Here is a 21,752-nt window from a genome sequence, read left to right as displayed (position 1 = left end):
CTAGGTAAATAAAGCAGGATAATGTTCAGGGGATGAAAGCAGGAAATAGCAGGTTGAAAACTAAAATTGCAGCAATTGCTGCATGAAAGCAGATTCATATAGATTATGGAGTTAGTTACATGTAGACCTTATATTAATTATATTAACAGTAATTTTATATACTTTAAATAAACTGAAAGGAGCAGCCAAGTGGCCTCATTGTTTAAATAACAGAGATTGCTGCATAAGGATAGACTCTAATATATAACTGGATATTATGATAGTGTTAATTATTAATAAATTAAGTTAAATTGAAATAAAGTGATAATGATGGCAAGTAATATGGGGAGTGAATATAAGGTGACACATGAAAGTGGTGAAGTAGTATAAATAAAATAAAAATAAAATTAAAAATAATAAAAATAAATAAAAAAAGAGTATGTGTTGATGTGTGTGGTTATGAATATAGTAGGGAGATAGTTGCATCCCTTTGTGATAAAATAAAATATATATATAGGGAGATATGCAATAGTGATAATATATACCATATAGAAAAAAATTAGTGAAATAGGATATAATGAAAACTATGCATAGTGCCCTAAATATAAAGGTTATCACTTATTGTGATGTTACGAAAATTCATGAAGATGGTTATAAGAGTCATAATAGGATCAAGTCTATAGTATATCATTGTGTGCAATTCTTCATACTTATGTCTGCCTTGTAGTAATCGAAATAGATGGACAAAAGAACTAATAATACACAATAGATAAACAAATACAGAAGAAGAGAAATATTCATAAAGGTAAGTATGTTTACAGAAATGCACTGTAACTGATCATTTCATTAAGCCCATTTGGACTTACAGTATTAAGTCCACTCACTTTCACGTTGCAATAATACCTTAGTTAAATTGCCGCCTCGAACACCTAATCTAACGTGTTCCAGTCCGAACACTTGAAGGTCCTTGGTTGTACACACACCATATATATATATATATATATATATAATATAATTTTTTTTTATTTTTTCAGAAAACCTAATACAGCATGGTGCAATCCTCCCACAGTTGGTCTTGTAAACCAAACAGACCATCTATCCCAAATGTAATTACAACTCACACAGGAACTGGTAATTTACTTTCATCCTTTGATACATTTAAAATATCTATGTAGAATAACCAGCAATAGTATTCGCTTTCGTCTTCCTGCAATATTTAGGAAATCATGAAAAACAAAAAACTTTCCCCAGAAGTACACACACACACACACACACGAGACAGTCTCAGGCCATTTCAAAGGAAGATTTGGCCGTTTGACTCTTTACACAGAGAGCTTCCATCCGGGTCTCACCTGGAGTTCACAGACCACAACAGGTCTTTCCATTCATCAGACCTCCTGCTAGGAAATGACAATCAGCATCTAATTTCCTGCAGTCACAAGCTGGTCACGTCTTATACAGGCATATACAAGAGCAGCATTTTCTTTACAAAATATACATTTAAAATCATACACCTAGTGCCTGTACATTTTAAATATGGCACCTAGCACCCTCTAAAAATGGCGCCGTAGCAAGAGGGTTAACCCCTTCAGTGCTGCGGTGACCATTTTCTACATGTGCGGACGGGGGACGGGCCCGGCCACAATAGGTAATGTAGTGCTTTTAATCAACCGCGTAACATCGGAATCCACTGCTGGGGGAGTATCCAATCTTGCACAATGAGCTTCAGGAAAAGGATAACAAGAGGCCAGGCATTTTTGGAGCTGAATCCTCTCACTAGGCATCTGCCAAGCCTCTGCCATTGATCCGAGAGGGGAAACTCTGCTGATGCCACTTTTTATCGTTTAAATAGTGCAGGGCTCGACAAATCCCGGTCGCCATGGCAACTGAAGGGGTCTATCCATTAGCAAATGTATTTCTGAGCGACGAAATACAAAAGAAATCACAAGAAAATTCCGGTGGCTGTGCTGAACGATATCAGTCATGTGCATGACAGATTTTGGCGAACGATATCGCATGACATCATTCAGGGAGTGAATTTTTTTTCTCTGCAGTGCTTTGTAGCTGCAGCCGGAGCTCACTCCTGAGCTCCGGTGTCCGGCTCCCCACACAGGCACTATGGGAGAGAGGCGTCATGACGTCTCTCCCATAGTAACGAGGAGCAGCAGAGGCAGGATCAGGGCTTAGGTAAGTATTCTGGGGGGGTTTTTTGTGTGTTCGCGTAGCTCTAATATACAGGGGGTTTACTACTGGGGGCACTATTGCAGGGGGCTTACTACTGGGGGCACTATTACAAGAGGTTGGTGTGGGCATGTTGTAGAATCTGATGACCATTAAAGAGGCATGTGGGGAGGTTGAAGTGCACTGAAAGGGCATGTGTGGTGGTCTATACAAGCTTTCATATATTTTGAAAATGGACGATGGTCTGGCTCCTAAACTTTTAAGAGGACTCCTAGATTTTACAAAAAGTTGTCGAGCCCTGAAATAGTGGGTGCTTTGATTTGGGTTGCGGGCTTATCTTCTATTTTTAAGATAGATCTAACCACTCGCACCAAAGCAGGTACAGGTTGAGTCTCCCATATGCAAAATGCTTGGGACCAAGGGTATTTTGGATATCAGAATATTCCGTATTTTGGAATATTTGTATACCATATTGAAATGTCTTAGGAATAGGGCCCAAATCTAAACACAGAATGCATTTATGAACCATATACACCTTCTACACACAGACTGAAGGTAATTTTATGCAATATATTCAATAATTTTGTGGCTCAAACAAAGTTTGCGTACTTACATGAAATTCATTTATGTTTCATATACACCTTTTACACAGAGCCTCTAGGTCATTTTATACTTTATTTTTAATAATTGTGTGCCTTAATAAAGTTTGTGTACATTGAACCATCAAAAGTTTCACCATCTCAGTCATGCTAAAAATATTCTGTATTTAGGAATATTTGGATATGGGAGACTCAACCTGTATATTAATAATTTTTTACTGAATCTCTGCTTCTTTCACCGGAGTCTCAGTATTAGAGAGATCAGCATCTTCTGCCTCCTCAGATGATACCTCAGAATCTGAGAGCTGCGTAGACTGAAGATAGCACAGGACGCTTATACCCCTTTTACACCAAAGTCCTGGGTCTGACCCAGGATTTGGAACACGTTTCCAACCCGGATCAGACCCCTTTCACACTGCGGCGCCGACCCTGGGTGCACTGTTCACACCGGAGCAGAGTCAGCACTGAACAGGCTCTCTGGTGCAGGTGAGCAGCGCTTCTTACACTCCCTGCCCCTCCACGACCCCCTTACCTTACTCCGAAGCAGTACGGAGGGTGGGTGGGGTGCGCTGCTCCGTTCTGGTCGGAACTGCAGTGGACCCTTTGAGAGGTCATATCCAAGCGACACTGAAGCCGGCCATCGTGACCTGGGTTGCGCCGCTTACACTGCAGGGTGACACGGGAATGAACCTTGCTCAACCCTGCAATCCAGCCGGATCGGATCCCTGGGTCAATCCGTTTACACTGACATAAATCCCGGTTGATGTGCGTTCACGTCCATCAACCCGGGATTTTTTAGTCGGTGTAAAAAGAGTATGAGTAGTCTTACTGGGTAGGGGCTTCTCACCTTGCAACGTATTTTGAAAGGCTGTAGAGATAGCCGCCAGACTTTGTACTGAGTTAGAGAGTAAGTCTACCCATGGAGGGGGCATAGGATGTACCTATATTGCTTGTACCTGTTGTGGCAACCCCATAAGGGAATTACAGCCGGGACTGCGAGACAGTCCACAATAGTGTCCAGCACCTGCGAAAAGGAAGCCAAGGGGGGATCCTGCGCCGGGGCTGGGGGATCTGATGGGACTGGTGGGGTATAACACTTAGCACATAGCCCATCCTGTACTAAAACCTCTTCATTTAAGCCTGCATCACATAATTTGCATGAGAGCAGTATGGGTGCAGCTGCATGCTTGCTAGTTCTGCCTTTGCTAGTTTGTCAGAAATTGTGGGTTTTTGTTTGTTCACCCGCCTATTGAGAATAGACCACAAGTTGTCAATGGGATTAAGGTCTGGGGAGTTTCCTGGCCATGGACCCAAAATTTCGATGTTTTGTTCCCCGAGCCACTAAGTTATCACTTTTGCCTTATGGCAAGGTGCTCCATCATGCTGGAAGGGGCATTGTTCATCACTAAACGGTTCTTGGATGGTTGGGAGAAATTGCTCTTGGAGGATGTTTTGGTACCATTCTTTATTCATGGCTGTGTTCTTAGTCAAAATTGTAAGTGATCCCACTCCCTTGGCAGAGAAGCAACCCCACAAATGAATGTTCTCAGGATGCTTTACTGTTGGCATGACACAGGACAAAGACTTTTGGATGATGGCCTGGTGTCAAGAAGGGCAGCAAAGAAGCCACTTCTCTCCAGGAAAATCAGGGACAGACTGATATTTTTCAAAAGGTACAGGGATTGGAGTGCTGAGGACTGGGGTAAAGTTATTTTCTCTGATGAGTCCCCTTTCAGATTGTTTGGGGCATCTGGAAAACCGCTTGACCGGAGAAGGAAAGGTGAGCACATTAGGCAAGAATGGGCGGCCAGTCAGTCAGTATGTGGCCCAGAAGTTGATTGACAGCATGTCAGGGCGAATTGCAGAGGTCTTAAAAAAGAAAGGTCAGCACTGCAAATATTGACTCTTTGCATAAACTTCATGTAATTGTCAATAAAAGCCATTGACACTTCTGAAATGCTTTTCACCCCCCCCCCCCCCCCCCCCAAGTATGACGAAAAGGGGACACATCTTATGGCCACGCCCCCTTTTCGGGCATGCGCGCGCACAAAGTTGCCCTCTCTAGCTCCAGCGCCCTGCCTGCCGCCGGAGTTAGAGTGAACACTATATGTATTGAACATGGTACTGCCGCGATTATTAACAGTCCAACTCGCCGGGGATATTTTAATTGTCAATGAAAATATTCCATCTATGTACTACCGGGAAATCGCAAGGACAGAGGTTGCAGTAACCGATGTCCCGGTGAGTTATATGCCAGGGAAAGCTGACACTGCACATGCACACAGCATCAGCTTCCGGTCGGGGGCTGCGAGGTAGAGATCTAAAGATCTCTCTCCTTCCCCTGAAGACCCCATAGACAAACAGCAGTTTACACCATCTGAAGATGGTGTAAACTACTGGTGCTAAACTCCGAAAAGCATCACTTTTGGGAGTTTAGTACAAGGGGTCAGATTGTAATCTATTGATAATAATGGGGACTGCGATCTGCATTGCTAATTAGCACTTTGCCGAAGATTTCTGCATAATGTTATGTAAAAATCAGCTTGATGCATATGCCCCACAGTCTGTAAAATCTAAGTTAGAAGCTGACTGGTTAGTACTTTCTCTCACAATTTTATCTCTCCAATCTTTGATAAAGACCACTCCAAGAAATTAAAAATCCCATCTGCATTCCTCCAAATTGACTGCCATTATTTAGGTAGGAAAGAAATCAATTTTCAAAGGTTAAATTCTCTTTTTATTACAATTTATAATTATTCAGTCACATAAATTTATATGGCGCTACAAAGGGTCCTTGGGGTTTATTTACTAATCAACACCTTTACAATATTTGTGTTCATACACGATATTTAAAAGGACAGTGCTTTTACTAGCAAGACACAGCTAGTAAGGGCACTGCCCTTTTAACCACTTAACTGACGAATTCTCTCTCCAAAAACCGCTCCGAAATTGTCGGGTTTTTTTATGATTGAATTAGGTCAGGAACAGCTTTTTAAAACTTATCCAACACTATTTTCAAAAAAAAAAAAAAATGTTTTTAAGCACTGTATACCAGAAAAATGGAAATTTTTATGCTATATAGTACAGTTGGCCATCGATAGAAACATCGATTGTGACCACAGCTACCGATGTTTCCTTAACATCGGTTGGGGGCTGCCATCTATATACGTGTGTGTGTGTGTGTATGTATAATATATATATATATATATATATATATATATATATATATATATATATATATATATATATATATATATATACACACATATATATATACATACACATACACACTTGCATATATAGCGTTCCCGCTAGGCTGTTTTAGCGGGGCGAGGCGCCCTACCCTCTTTCTGGAAGGCAAAAAGCGCCCTGCCCTAACAGCCTGCGGGAACTGTCTTCACCCGCGGGTCGCAGTGTCCCGCTGGTGAGTGCGGTGACCCGGTCACCGCCGGAGAATAGACGACGGGCGCATGCGCCCGGCATCTATTCTCCCTGTCTGCAGGGCTTGGGGGCTGCCCGGCGCATCCGTAAGTGCCGGGCACGCCCCCAAGAGTGAGGAAAAGGGGACGCGTCTTATAGACACGCCCCCTTTTCGATGACCACGCCCCCTTCTCGGTCGCGCACGAACGTGCCCTCTCTAGCTCCGGCGCCCTGCCTCGCGCCGGAGCTAGAGTGAACACACACACATTTATATATTGTGGCCAGGGGGTGGAGTAAGGGAATTACAGCGCTGATAGCGCTACCTTCCCTGCCCGGAGGCTGCTGCTAGGCGGAGTTGGAGGGAGAGAAGGACAGCGCTGTTAGCGCTGCCTTCTCTGCCCTGTCAGCAGCCGCCGGGCTGCGGCTAGCCGGCAAGGAGGGAGAGGACAGCGCTACCTTCTCTTCCCTATCAGCAGCCGCTGCTGCAAGCCGGACTAGGGAGAGAAGGACAGAGCTGTCAGCGCTGCCATCTCTGCCCAGTCAGCAGCCGCTAGGCTGCTGCTATAGCGGCTGCTGCTAACTGCCGGAGGAGGGAGAGGACAGCGCTGTCTTCTCTACCCTGTCCTCTCGGCAGCCGCCAAGGGGGGGTGGGTTCGTCGGCGCTGGGCTGGCCGATCACTGCAGTGATCGGCCCACGGGGAGGGGCAAAGTGTGCAGAGGGACCAGGAGGTCCCTCTGTGATTGGCGGCTGCTAGAAAATGATTTTCCAGCAGCCGCCCATAGAGCTTTTCTGACTGGTCATATCAGATACGACCATATCAGGGAAAGCCCAGTCTGGTATGGTCGTATCTGATACGACCATGCCAGGCAAGTGGTTAATGATTGATTGAAATTGAACTCCAATATCATAGGTAAAATACTTGATTACCATTGTGTGTGATTAGATATAATATTCAACAAAAATTGTTAAGACATGTGCCTGAATCAATTAATTATTCCACATGACTGGTATACTATAAGAACTATCACAAGGTTTTCTATATTAAGTATTTTATATATATATATTATTTTTTTTTGGGGGGGGGGGATAAACACAAGATGTACAAAGAGGAGTGTATGGAAGGTCAAAATAAATAATATGGAAAGACAGGTTACCATGTATACAAGAGCACTTGTTTACAGTGCTCCTGATGTTAACTCAAACCATCTTTTTTGATGTAGGTTGGGGCAAGGTCATTATTAGGATGTATGGGCTTTTAACCATTAATTAAATTATATCAACAGATTTGTTAAATGAAATGAATACCCTGACCCCATCACCAATCTGTTTTCCCAGCTGTAATGGACACACACACATACACACACACTATGCTAAACAGACATTTGAAAACAGCTGACTGATGAACCCAAGATCTGGTTAGTTACAGTAACTTGTAATGTTATTTGCAGCTCAATCATGTCCCCTGTGCCCGGTTTAACATATGTATACAGTTAATCGCTGAAATCTTTTAGTATTCAATGATTTGAGCCAGCAGATTGTGCAGAGCTGGTAGAATTTTTGGGATCAGGTGACTTGGAGGAGCTGATAATACTTTCTGGTGGCAAGTCCCCTTTAATGGACATGACCACCTCTGTGCTAGATAGAGCTCCAATAGGACCCCAAATGTGATCTATACAGTCGCCATATATGGGCTGGACTGTAATGAGGGTGATAGCAAATACTGGGAACTCCAGCCAATCAGCATAAATCAGTTTCCTCATGTAACAAATGCAAACATCACTTGATAAATTTACATAATCAAAAGAATGTTTATATACAAATTGACTCTAAAAGTAGTGCTGTATACATAGGTTAAATTCACATAATCGGTTGTAAAGCATTCTGAAATTCAAAAGCATTGTTAAAATTTTAGAATACACTAGTAGGAGAGGCACCGCAGAATCTTATTTGTGCTTTTTTCCTTTTTGTATTGATGTCTTTATTAACATGCAAAAGAAAAAACTGGATAGGTGTGAGCCTAAAACCACTGTGCCCTCGATGCATAGGCCACATGTCATTTACATGTAGCTGATTAAAACCAGCTGAAATGGAGACTTAGAGCCATATTCAATTAGAGGCGAAGTTTTCACCTGTCCGAATTTATTCCGTGCTCGTCCCTGCTTTTTGCCTAATTCAATTGCAAAACAGGCGAAAACGGAAATAGGCGAATGCGGAACAGGTGAAAAGTACTGAAAGAATTGGGGAAATCAGTCTGTACCCCAGAAAAAGATGCTCTAACATAGGGAATCAATATAGATGTGTACTGATAGCCCTAATAAAACTATTTTGCGTACTTAAGTTGTGTAAATTGCTTGCTATTAGCGTCTTTGTAAAAGTGGTGAAGAATGGCATAAAGCTGTATTTTTTGGTGAAAATAAGTAGTCCTGTCAAATTTGGGGTGCTTGAAAATTGGTGCTAGCATGTTTTTAGATCTCTAAAGTGAACATTTAAAAAACGTGAAAAATCCACCTGCTGCATGCACCTGCAATCCCAAAAACACCTGACCCATACTTGTGGACCCCCAAGAAGTCTTTTGCTACTTTTAATGTTTATCCCCCCACTTTTTAAAAATTTTCACCCCAAAAATGATGTCTTTTTTGGGGTGTTCATAGGTTTTAGTTTCTGGTTTTTTGTGTATTTGTCCTTTGGGGGGCTGTACCAAGGGGTCTGAGTTGTTTCCCCACGTTTGCACCCCAAAATAAAGATTTTGCATTTCTTTTCACCAGCTATTGATTGGAGAATGATTTTTGGAGAATTGTTTCCACTTAGGAGAAATTGTCCTGGAATTGAATTTGGCGAATTTTTTTTTTAGCCAAATTTTTCACAAAAAAAACAGGCGAATATGACTTTTCACCTCTTAAAGTTAGCCTGCCACAGAATCTGTGTAATTCAAATGTGTCCTGAATTAAAGGGATATGGCAAGCCTATCTATATGTAATTGCACTTAGGGCACTAGCAGATACCAGTACGACAGTACGATTAAGACATTGTAATCGTACAGTCATTCCCCTTCCCCCTGCAGTGCCTATACTGGACGATTGATCGTTCAGTGTAGGCTCCTCAATCACCTCTGAACATGGGCAATCTGTAGTTATCGGCAGATTGACCAGCATGTTCAGCAGATTATTGATATCGGAAACCAACATAATACTGCACGATTAATGAGCGATTGCACAATTACGAAGTTGTAATCATGCAATGGCTCATTAATATCTGCTAGTGTATATGCACCTTTACACACAGTGTAATGCTAGCCATCTATTTAGACTATTAGCTACCATAAGGAGTTTTGCTTGACAATGCAAAGCCTGCACCATAATACCTCCCAAATGTTATACTCCACTTCACTTCAATGATTCATTCACTCATTAAGCTGGGTAGTCATTAAGATGGGTTCAAGTGTGTACCTGAACGACTGTGCGTCCCAGCAATGCGATGTAACGATACATTGCGCTCTCTGTAGACACTGCAACATCCAGTGTACGGCAGCGTGATGTATTGTTACATACTGCATGTAACAACAGCACTGCGTTTACTGCATCGTCCCATCTGACATGCAGGACTGCAGATGGGACGTTGCGATGAACGACAGATCGGGCGTACACACTCTACTAGTGTTCCAGCTGGGCTGTTTTAGCAGGGTGCCGCGCCCTGCCCCATTTTAAAACTGTAAAACGCACCCTGCTAAAATAGCCTGGCAGGTGCTGTCCCAACCCGCCAGCCACACAGTGTCCCGTGTGGGAAAAAATAATGGTGAAACAGTCACAGTCGGGTGAATAAATAAATTTCACTCTGCAGGGAGAGCTTTGGGGCTGCCCCCTGGGTGTCACACCCAGGGGGCACCTGCAATAGAGTCCCTTTTCACGCCAGGCTCCCTGTCCCTCTCCGGGTCTGGCATGAACACTATATACATTGTGTACTATATATTGTTCCTCTGGCTATTCTATTGTGGGAGTAAGGACCTCATTCAGAGTCTCTCGTTAGGGCACGCTCTCTGGCAGTTAGTGATAAGCGCACATCTGCGCATGCGTATAATTCGCAGTGCGTGTGCGCAAGTCATTCATTGCAATCTGATTTTGTTAGCTCGCAAGCCACTTTCAGGTCGCTACTTTGAGTGACAGATAGTGCCGTTTGTGGGTGGTAACAGGGGAAGGTGTGTGTAAACGGGGGAGTGATTGTGCGAACGCAGGCGTGTCTGGCCGCCAAAACGGCATTTAAAGGGCGTGCATAATTAGCAAAGTAGCGTCATCGCACACGTGACTTCGTTGTTTTTTAGCCTGAACTGCTCGCAGTGCTTGTGGTAGGTTAGGTCAACCCCAAGCGCTACGAGCAGCTCCGATGGCCCTCAATGTTCACGATTAATCACTCTTCCCGGAGATGACATGTCCTGCGAGTGACAGGTGGGAGGTTTTATAGTCCAGCGTACGCTAACTGCCGTCGCTCACTAAAACATAGAGGGCGTCCTTACAGCGCAAAGAGCAATCGCTTGATTTGCATACCCGGCCCATTTTGGAAGTGACCGATCGCATCTTGCCAGAGACTCTGAATGAGGGCCTAAGAATGATGTGCAGACTTGAGACTAGGGGGTAAATTTACTATGACGGGAGTTCCATTAAAAAGTGATGTTGCCCATAGCAACCAGATTCCAGGTATTATATTCTAGAAGGTGGTAGATAAATGAGAAGTGGAATCTGATTGGTTGCTATGGGCAACATCACTTCTTTAATAGAACTCCCATCTTCGTAAATTTACCCCTCGCTGTTATTTGTGGCTTCGCCAACAATGAAATCTCTTCCGCCAACATTTCTCTTTTTAATTGAGGTTTTCTAGTTGTATTGCTTTGCACACGGGCCCTGTCACTGAAGTGGCCCACGTGACCAGCAGTACAATTACAATTGAACGATTTGTGTTTCCCTTTGGTGAGCTACAGGTCCCAGCTGGCCCCAACACTTGCAGTTCTAAAGTTAAAATTAGTAATTCAATTACTGGCGATGTGCAGCGGAGCATTGCTGCAATGTTTGGCTGTGCACATGTCAGTAAGCTTGCGAGCAGGGCCCTCTTACCCTTATGTATGTCTTTTATGTATGTATGTCTTGTAAAGGGCGACGGAATTTGTTGTGCTATATAAGAAACTGTTAATAAATAAAGGTCAGCCAGTTATGGTACATCCAACAAAGCAAGTGTTCCTGCGTAACCATGGGGTGCAACTTATGAGGTGGATGGATGCGATGTGCCGTTCTGAAATTGCACATTGCAGTCATCTCATGAATTGAAACGTACCCCTAAAGTTCTTTTACCACAAACACTGGTACTGGTGACCACCAGTCTAACACCCCTCTAAACTTTTAGATAAAGCCCTTGGATTATGTCCTGCCCTCCCATATAAAAAAAAATTATAATTTTATCAGAAAAACGCTAAACATAGGGCCTGATTCACTACAGATTGCGGCTGCGAATACACACGCACTTTTGCGAAAACATGCAAATGAATGCAATCGCAAAGCCGTTGCACAACCAGAATAGATGCCCACTACTGCTATCTCATACCTGTTAATACCTTGCAGTCCTGCATGTACATCGGGAACATCGAGTAACATCGGAACCTCATGCACAATTACAACAGGTCTGACCCTTACTCAGAAATTGCTAATCTCGTCACACGCAGTGGAGTACTCAAGCTATATATACCATTGCAGTGGCTAATTTATGCACGCCCAAGTAACGGCATTCAAATGGACAGGCACGCCTGCATTTCTCCTACCAATCCCCCAAATGCTGACGTTCCATCCCTTGATCTGCAAAGGCTTTGTGTCTGCGTAGGTAAACACAGTGCTAACTGACGCACGTGCAATGCGGTACATATGCAGTACGCACCATCTGCCATGCTGCGTATGCTTAATGCGATACGTAGTGAATCAGGCCCAGAGTCTGATGCTGAGCACACACTGGCAGATATATTGCCAATCAATTAATCGGCCAATATATCATGTGCCCGTCGGCCAGTGTGTACCAGCAATGTCTGAACGACGTCGTTCACAGACATAACGCGTCCGCTGTGCTGCACAGCGGATGGCAGATATAGCTGTCCATCGTTGTGTATGGACAGTCAATCACCCATACACTTGCAGCAGAGGCCGCAGGGCGCATGATGGTTGTTTATGTGTATGAACAACCATCATCTGCAGATTTATATGCAGATCAGTCGAACTGCAGATATATCTTTTAAGCGTGTACCCAGCTTGAGGCAAGAGTAAAGCTGGATACACTGATGATTTTTTTGCAGATTTCCAACGGATTGGAACAACAAATCGTTCAAATGGTCCAGCGTGTAAGCACTATACGTGCTCCCACGGGGTCGTCCGTTGCATCTCTAGATATGCCGTACATGCTGCTCAATCTGAAGATCTGCCTGATCATTAAAACACCACATCCCAGCATCACCCGCAACTGAATAGACGAATGACTTCTAGCTGAGGAGGGTGGGGCTCAGTTGTAAAAGGGGCGGGGCATACAAGACATGCGCAGCCATAATCAAGTCTAGTAGCGCATTTAAGTTGCGTCAGAGAAAATGTGCGCTAGCTTGTCACACAGTATCTCGAACCTGTTGCAGAGTAAAAAGCATGCCACCATTGTAATATATATATATATATATATATATATATATATATTAAAAAAAAAAGACAAATTCGGAACAATTTTTTTTTTCCCTTAAATAAAGTGCTGGGCATTTCCAGGGCACCGGGTGGGCTGCGATGTCCCACGCACAGCAGGCTCCTTCTCCTACTACTACACGTGTGTGTGACAGAAATGTGAGGCGGCGCAGAAGTTCTATATCCCAGGGAGCCCGCCCGGCGCGGTACACACCCAGCACGGTGACTTGCTCTCCGCCATGCGGGCTGCACAGGCCGGAAGAGAAGGAAGCGGACCGGTCATGGGATTTCGGGGAAACACTGGGTGACGTCGATCTCACTTAATAAGACCGCTGCGACCAGTAACAGCGTTTGCGACTTACTTCCGACACTTCGTCCTCGTCGCTGCCAGTTCCGGAGGACAGGACGGCAGCAGCTGCCAATTTGAAATCTAGTCTGTCGTTGCCTGTCGGCGAGTCCGCGAACAGTCGCAATGTCCTCTCGGTCGGGCACACCTCGGCCCCAGTACCGGCCGGAGAGCGCGGAGTTACCGAATCAATCTCATCCTCAAAGCCGTCTGTGAACATTTCCGTCCCGGTCTCCGCATTCTGCATAGCTCCGTTACACTGAGTAGGACGTGCCCTCCGGTACAGCGGTCACTGGCTCACTGCGCTCCTGCACACCCCCGGGACACACACATTGGAAGTATAACAAATTTCCAAAACGTCTCTTAGCCATTAACTTCTGCTAAACTACCCTGCTGCCCGGCCAGGCCCGCCTACAGGCTACACAGCTCTCGCTTATTGGCCCTGGTGGAAAGTACGTGGCAGCCTATTAGTCCAGAGGACTGTCATTCTAGATGACGTTACGTGCTTTCAAGTTACGTTTACTGCGCACGTATCTCGGGTGACACCCCCACGAACTGAGAGCAGCGGCTAGGCCGGGAACTACTACCCGTCACATGACGTCACGTCGCCTACTGTGTGCGGGGCTCCGGCCTGGGGGTAGCGCCGTGCTGTGACAGCCTGAGCATCAGCCTAGGCTACAGTACAACTTCCTTCCATACCATAGCTACCCAACAGGGCAGAACTATAGGAGACAATGGAGGTGCCTGCCGCCGGGCTCCACCTCTGAAGGGGCACCTTCTCCATTGTCCACAACATTCACACCACTTAGGGCTGTATCTATGTACCCGGAGTGTACCGTCATGGCCGCCCAATACATGGCACCTCAGTGGCAAACGCAGGATTTCTAGAGAGGGGTTTCCAAATGCTTGATTTTAGAGTGAGTGTGGCCAGTCCATGAAGAGGGTAGAATTAGCACTTAACCAGCTTTAATATGCCTCATACAAAGTGTATTGTGTATCATAATTCCAGTATATACAGGACCAGTGATCACAGTAAGCCATTAAATGCGGCAGTAGGGCCATCCTGTCTGAGCAGAATGTATTTATGTTAGATGTGGGCACTATTCCAGAGCATGGGAGCAAGTCTGGGGGAGCAGAAGAACCTAGCACCGCCCTGGACATATATGTACATATTGGGCTCTACGGCAGCACATCCTTAACAGTGAATGTTTTCCAGATCTCCTAGTTGATGCACAGGTTATTTATTACTAGCGAATACATGTTAAAAGATCCACAGGTGGTGCAAATTATTTCATTTGTGATACCGAGCATAACATGCAGCACTTGTAAAATTATATTATATTACTATTTCTATTGTGGTCATGGTGTTGGCTGGGAAGGGGGGTTTCCAGGCAGACAGAACCCCCCCCTGCGTTTGCCTATGCACCTCTTCCCAGCACCTGAGAAGCCAAATACACTAGAGGAGAGACCTATGTCAGACCATCACTTGCTGCCTTCATCTATCTATAGCTTGTCTACATGCGCATTGCTACATTACAGTGTCAGCGGCTGTGATGGGGGTGTATAACTTGTCTTCGGGCGTCTGGGACGAAGTTACGCTACTGCTACCCATACTTACAAATACAGGTTCTTGCAGTGATCCTTGCCATTGAAACTGCCAATCCTCCAACATGACCTGTTCCATTAGGTACAAAATGCTCTGCTCCTGGACTTCCCACCTAATGATTGCAGTCACCTGTGTTGAGCTAGTTATTTCATGAGCAGGGTGTTTCAGCATAAGTGGCTTCAATCATAAGTTAAAAAGGAAGTCCAGGAGCAGAGCATTTTGTACCTAATGGAATGGGTCATGTTATCTTATGGCCCCCATACATCAGCAATTGATTGCAGCAATCGTGCAATTTGCAACCGTTTGAAAAAGGGAAATATTTTATACACTATCGATTTCAGATTGCAGAATTACCACAATCAATTGAAAAAGGAAAAGATTTTTATACACAATTGATTGCAAATTGCACGATTGCTGCAATCAATTGTTGATGTATGGGGGCCTTTACACACATTATTGGGGGTGGCTCTGCGGGTGTTATTATTATTCTCATTTATTTATATGGCACAACAAGTGTTCCGAAGCGTCTTACAAAGACGAGGCTGAAGTTAGCTTCTTATTCACTTATTCATTTTCCAGCTTCTTACTCTGAAAATGTTATATTAAAACATTTAAATAAAGTTAGTTCACTAAACTAACAATATGTAAACAAAGAATTGTGGGTCTCATTCAGACCCGGTCGCAATCGCGGATGTGCTCGCAACCGGGTCTATGGTTAGCCCTGCGCACGCGCAGCGGCTGCGCAAGCCCTGATGCGAGAGAGAAACTCTCGCTCCGGAGCTCTCTACAAAAGGGGCGGCTGCCGTTGATCGACAGCTCGCCCCATTTTGTAGTCGGGCCGGGGGGGCGGTTTCAAAAATGGAGGCGTTCCTTATGGAACGCCTACTGTTTTGTGGGCGGCAGCACTGACATCATCAGTGATGTCAGTGGGGAGCTTCCTGCTCGATCAGCGCAGGAAGCTCCCTGGGGCTTGCGGTTGCCGAGACCCAACCTTAAGGTCTCGTCGCAAGTCGCGATGGTGTTCACCATCGCGACCATCAACCTGGTCGGTCGCTAAGCTGTGGGTGGTAACCCACAGCTTAGCTAGCGACCAGGAGGCCGCACTAAAAAAAGGAAGCTGCCGCCCTCATTCAGAGAGAGCGATCGTTTCTTGCGACCGCCTCTGAATGAGGGCCTGTGTCCTTTACACAATTTTCAATTGTTATTTTCCTGGTACAATAAGGATTTGGGCATAAATAGGGCAGTACAGCGGGCACAGGCACCACATTTTGTCATTTTGAATAAGAAGCTGTAGTTGTGCAGGGGTTAACTAGCTTCGGTCATCAAATTTTACACTTGAAACCGACAGAGGGTGGTAAGGTACATATGACCCACTTGCCATTTGCCTTGATCAGCAAGGATTTTGTCATAAATACAGCAGTAAAGCTGGCACAGGCACAACATTTTGTTATTTTGAATAAGAAGCTGTAGTTGTGCAGGGGTTATCTAGCTTCGGTCATCAAATTTTACACTTGAAACCCACAGAGGGTGGTCACATGCATATAACTCACTTTTCATTTGCTTTGACCAACAAGGTTTTGAGCATGAATAGGGTAGTAAAGCGGGCACAGGCACCAGACTTTGTCATTTTGAAGAAGAAGCTGTAGTTGCGCAGGGGTTAAATAGCCTTGGTAACAAATTTTACACTTGGAACCGATAGAGGCTGGTCACATACATATGACCCACTTGCCATTTGCATTGACCAACAAGGATTTTGGCATACATAATTTGGACATTGGACAAATGGTCCCTATCTCGGTACCTGCACATAAACACAAAAAAACAGCCACACACACAGCTTCACTATACTGACTTCTTTCTTTGGTGTGTACCACACACACAAACCTGACTACTTATTAGCTAACAAATACCTTTAAGAACTCTGGTTATTAACTAAAATGTGTGGGAACCATTTTATATGTATGCGTTCGCATATGTGCGTCTATGTGTATGTATGTGAATATATACAGATGAGCATCCATGTGTAAGTATGTGAATATGCATTTTAGCATCTGTGTGTATATATATATATATATATATATATATGTGTGCGTTATGTGCATCAGCGTATGTCTGTTGTGAATACACAGTTTAAGGCATCGGATTGCACCGACGCAAAGTAGCATCCTGGCAACACGTCATCAGACTATAGACGACTATATCATGAGATAATAATTGTACAGCGATCATATCAAATTATTTGACTTTGACAGTCCACCCTTTGATAGCAAACATAAAACTATCACATTCTATTCTTAACCTTTTTAGTCATGCATAATAAATTATTCAATGTTCTAAACGGTATGACACAACTCGGTCACTGAACTCTCAATAATGCGCTTCAAGAAAGGGTAAAACAACCCTTATACACACTCAGCGGATCTATAGGGGACCATTGCTAGGATGTGGGACCTCATCGAACCTATAAAGGAAGTTTGGGAGGATTGAGACTACATTATCTATGATGTTTAATGGAACATTTACAATATATTTTATTATACATGACCAAGCCTATTCACATGTTATTATCTGATGGTACATTCAATTTCAGGATTGTAATGCAGTTCTTTATCAACCTTAGTACCTATACCACCACCACTCACCACCATCATGATCTCATTTTCACGATTTACATTGGTGGTACATTTTCCACACTTTAATACAGTAGGAACACATCTGACACAAACCAATTACTAATATGACAAGTATAAGAATAAGGAGCTTACCTACACTAGCAATCATTTCCTGGGCCCACTGCCCTAGACCGGAAAACCTTTTTATAGGGTTTAACCATGAGAACCATTCTACCTTTACCTCAGTCTCGTACAAGGAGGTATTATGGTCCTTCCGAAATTCCCATGTCAGTTGTAGGATTTCATCCATTCTCCGGCCAATCACCTCTTTGGGGTCATTAGTATTATTGGTGATGTACGTGCAACACTTGACACCAAATTGGGTGGCCAAAGTCACACAATATCCACCAGTAATAGCTGTCAGGTAGTTTAACACTAGCCTAAGTTGTACCAATTCCTTTTCATAAGCCTGTAGCTCCTTACCTGTATACCTAAAAGTGTCATCATACATCTCGGTGATGTTGTCTATTAATTTAGCCAGGTCTTGGATGTATCTAAAATTTAAAGTTCCCCGAGTGATCCTGGTGGGACTTAATGCTACCAAAATTTTGAAGCCAGTTGTTTCACTAATCAACTGTGTGGCTATATGTTCTTCACAAGAGATCATATTTCTTTTGTCGCGATGTTCATACTGCGTGTGTATGTTTGGGGGTGGTGCGGTTTTATGGATACCAATCATTTCATCATTGGTAAGGGTCATTACCTCTGGGACCAATTTACCTATAAAACATAAACCCTTGAAACTCGGAGATAACCAAGAATATGCCCTTCTTCCACAAACATAGTATACATTATCTGTGAGGACATATGGTATATTACGATCCTGCACAATATCACATAAAGTTTTAACAAAACTACCTATGCCTATTGTCCTCATCTGTTCAAGACACGTTTCAGCCTGAATAACATTTTTACAATAACCCGTAGGAACTTTTCCAATAGATACCACATTCAGTTTGTTGTTATGTCCTCGTCTCTGGTTTTCGTCACTAATGGTGTGGCGAGCCATTGTCTGATCCAATAAGTCTGCTTCCCAATTCTCCATTCTTTCTATGTATGAAATGTTCAGATACAGCAAAGACGATCTATGGAGTATTGGCGCAGCTTTAAACTAGGGGACCTCGTGATGGTATACTTCCCGTCTATGGACCTCCCTCCCCGTAATTCAAGGACCTCAAAGAAATTTAATGGGAATGGTACTAATCCTACATTATGTTGTCCCTGAGGCACGTGAGTGCATACCCAACATTCAGTCTGGTTTAAGACCTTACCACCCACTAAGGAATGGTAATCCTCTAAAGGATGCCCGCCCAAATACAGATTACTCTTGGACTGGCATCGTTGGATGCATTTCTCATCAACTAGGGATCCACAGTACTCACAAACACAGTATTCCTCAGACAATAACCCATCACACTGTCTCCGAGTTCCATGGCTAACAGATCTCTTAACAATCCCTGAACTGAGTTTGACCATAGGTTGCCCTGATCGTACTATTACTCTGACTCCACTCGATCAACATCACTATCGGCCTCCCTCTCTGTCATCTGTCCTCTGTCACAGCAATAGGAAATTCTGAAACAAATAAGAATGAGAAGAACCCTGGAACGAGAAAAAGAAACAGAAATAGATCGCCACTCCATTGCTGGAATAGTAGTAATCTATACGCGTCTCTGGCTCAGGTGTTTTCACTGCAGTCTTTAGTTCTCCCGGAACAGGCTCGCAATCGACAGGTCCACGTTGTCTGTCTCGACTTCACCTGATACCTCCTTCGTGTGGTTGACCTTTCTGCAGTGAGTGGAATAGACCCAGGTATCCCTTTCTGCTACCTTCAACGATGTGGTACTTGTCATTAACACCTGGTAAGGACCTTCCCACTGGTCTGTCAAACAATCTGAGCGTAAGAAATTTCGGATCATAACATTTTCCAGGGTCAACATCATGACAGTTTGTTTCTGACATATCAGGTAACAACATTTTCTGTTGCTGTTGTTTTAGCTGTCTACACATTTTTATAAGATATCGCACAGTAACCTCATTATTACTCTTCAAATCATCCTGTGGAATTATAAGCAAATGAGGTTGTCTCCCAAACAGTATCTCAAAGGGGGACAGATTAAGAGGAGATCTGGGAGTGGTTCTGATGCTATGGAGGGCGAGCGGTAAGGCTTCTGGCCATCCTAATCCAGTTTCAGCCATGATCTTACTCAGTTTATTCTTAATAGTACCATTCACTCTCTCCACCTTCGCACTGGCTTGTGGTCGGTAGGGGGTGTGAAGTCTACTATTCCCATAAGCTTACACATGTTCTGGAAAACATCACCAGTGAAATGAGTACCCCTATCACTTTCTATGATTCTAGGGATACCGTATCTGCAAACAAACTCCTGAACAATCTTAGCAGTAAAAACAGCAGTATTAGTGGCAGCTGGATATACCTCTACCCAATTAGAAAATACATCAGTACAAACTAATACATACTTGAGATTCCTGCAAGGTGGTAATTGAATGAAGTCAATTTGTATTACCTGAAAAGGACCATCTGTCGGAGGGATATGGGATGGCTCGGTTGGTATTGTCGTCCTGACATTTTTCCTCAAACAAGTCAGACAGGACATTGCTTTCTTTCCAGCTTGAGAAGAAAAGCCTGGTGCACACCAATATGCTCTGACCAACTTGCACATACCTTCTTTTCCCAGGTGAGTCAGACCATGCGCTGCCTCAGCCAAGCTTGGGTAGTATGCCCTGGCAGCAACAGGCCTACCTTGTCCATCTCTCCAGAGTCCTGAGGACTCCTGACCACATCCCTTCGATCTCCAGACCGCCTTTTCCTGTAGGGAACACAAATCTTGCATTTCAATTAATTTCTGTGTGTCTATTGTCTGGAAGACCATCACTCTGTTAGTTGGTGTGTTTATGTGTAACCCTGCTGTCCATTTGGCAGCTTCATCTGCTTTGTTATTGCCCATCAACACTGGGTCTTCCTCGCATGTGTGGGCTTTGCATTTGATGACAGCTACTGCTTTTGGTAACTGAATTGCTGTCAGAAGTCCTTTTATGTGCTGTGAATTTGCTACTGGTGTGCCTGCTGCTGTCATAAAGTTCCTAAGAAGCCAAAGAGCACCAAAATCATGTACTACACTGAAGGCGTCCCTAGAATCAGTGTATATGTTAGCTGATTTACCTTCTGCCAACTCACATGATCTCCTTAATGCCACCAGTTCAGCCACCTGGGCTGAGTGAGGTGGACCAAGTGGTTCAGCTTCTACAACATCCTCATCATTTACAACAGCATAACCTGTGCATAATTCTCCTGTGTCTGTCTGCCTATGACAACTCCCATCCGTGTAAAACATCACATCTGCATCTTCTAATGGTGTGTCACGTATGTCTGGTCTTGCAGTAAAGGTCTGATTCAAATATTCCATACAATCGTGTGTCAATATAGCTGCAAAACTCACCTTCAACCAGAAACTCACCTTCCTCCACCCTTTGTGCATCTTGAGGCACATATGGTAAGTACGTTGCTGGATTAAACGTATTGCACCATTTAATGGTAATATTTGCAGGTGCCATCAGAGCTAGTTCCCATTTCATGAACCTTGCTGAAGAGACATGTCTGGTTTGGGCATAATTTAACAAAGCAGTTACTGCATGCGGTGTACTGACAGTTGTATCATGCCCAGTTGTATCATCACCTGATTCTAAGCTTCACACTGGTGTTACCTATATAACTCCATTATGTTACTGTTCTTGAATAACCAGGTGCCACAATTTCTTTAATAATAGAGTCTGCTGTTCAATGTGACTTCAGTCCTGTAAAAATACTCTTTTTGGAAAGAAAATTATTACATATCTTGTGCAAACATTAAAAAAAAAATTAACATCAGCAAGTTTTTGTCAGTAGTACTGGGAGAATTCATTGCTGGATTGCCTTTCTATTGTAACCTAGAATCCTGATTCTGGCCAATACGTGAACCTCTTTGTAAACAACAAATGGATCTTTTGTCTAAACTTCTAAGTAGATCAAAGAATAACCTGTTCTTATTAACATATCCTAATCTCAATATTTACTGTAAACAAGGACACCTGATCTTCCCAAAATGCACAATGATGAAAGCTGCATACACTTTAACACATACATAGTGGTGTGTTCATCGTCATCTACAAAAAAAATATTATAAAAAATTTCTCTTAAACGGTATGTTACTTGTTACGATTTTTATGTTTTTGTTATCGGCTGTGGCCGCATATTGCGG

General features: G+C 43.7%; 2 protein-coding genes across 3 annotated transcripts in view; both read right to left on the bottom strand.

Annotated features, from left to right (window-relative positions):
• Nucleotides 1-13,110, bottom strand: part of LOC148539616 (uncharacterized) — a 29,799-nt gene extending 16,689 nt beyond the window's left edge. The window contains exon 1 of the mRNA XM_088451403.1: nucleotides 13,084-13,110. Within this exon, the coding sequence (XP_088307529.1) occupies nucleotides 13,084-13,110 (27 nt within the window). The remainder of the gene's footprint in view (nucleotides 1-13,083) is intronic.
• The window catches only part of ANKHD1 (ankyrin repeat and KH domain containing 1), a 396,742-nt gene extending 383,066 nt beyond the window's left edge, over nucleotides 1-13,676 (bottom strand). For both annotated transcript variants that reach the window (XM_088451243.1, XM_088451245.1), the window contains exon 1: nucleotides 13,232-13,676. In XM_088451243.1, the coding sequence (XP_088307369.1) occupies nucleotides 13,232-13,462 (231 nt within the window). In that variant the 5' untranslated portion in view covers nucleotides 13,463-13,676. The remainder of the gene's footprint in view (nucleotides 1-13,231) is intronic.
• Nucleotides 13,677-21,752: the final 8,076 nt, after the last annotated feature.

This window comes from Taudactylus pleione, unplaced genomic scaffold (assembly GCF_031769625.1).
Source record: "Taudactylus pleione unplaced genomic scaffold, aTauple2 ptg000025l, whole genome shotgun sequence".
NCBI classification, from domain to species: Eukaryota; Metazoa; Chordata; class Amphibia; order Anura; family Myobatrachidae; genus Taudactylus; species Taudactylus pleione.
This window is presented reverse-complemented; position numbering and strand designations above follow the sequence as displayed.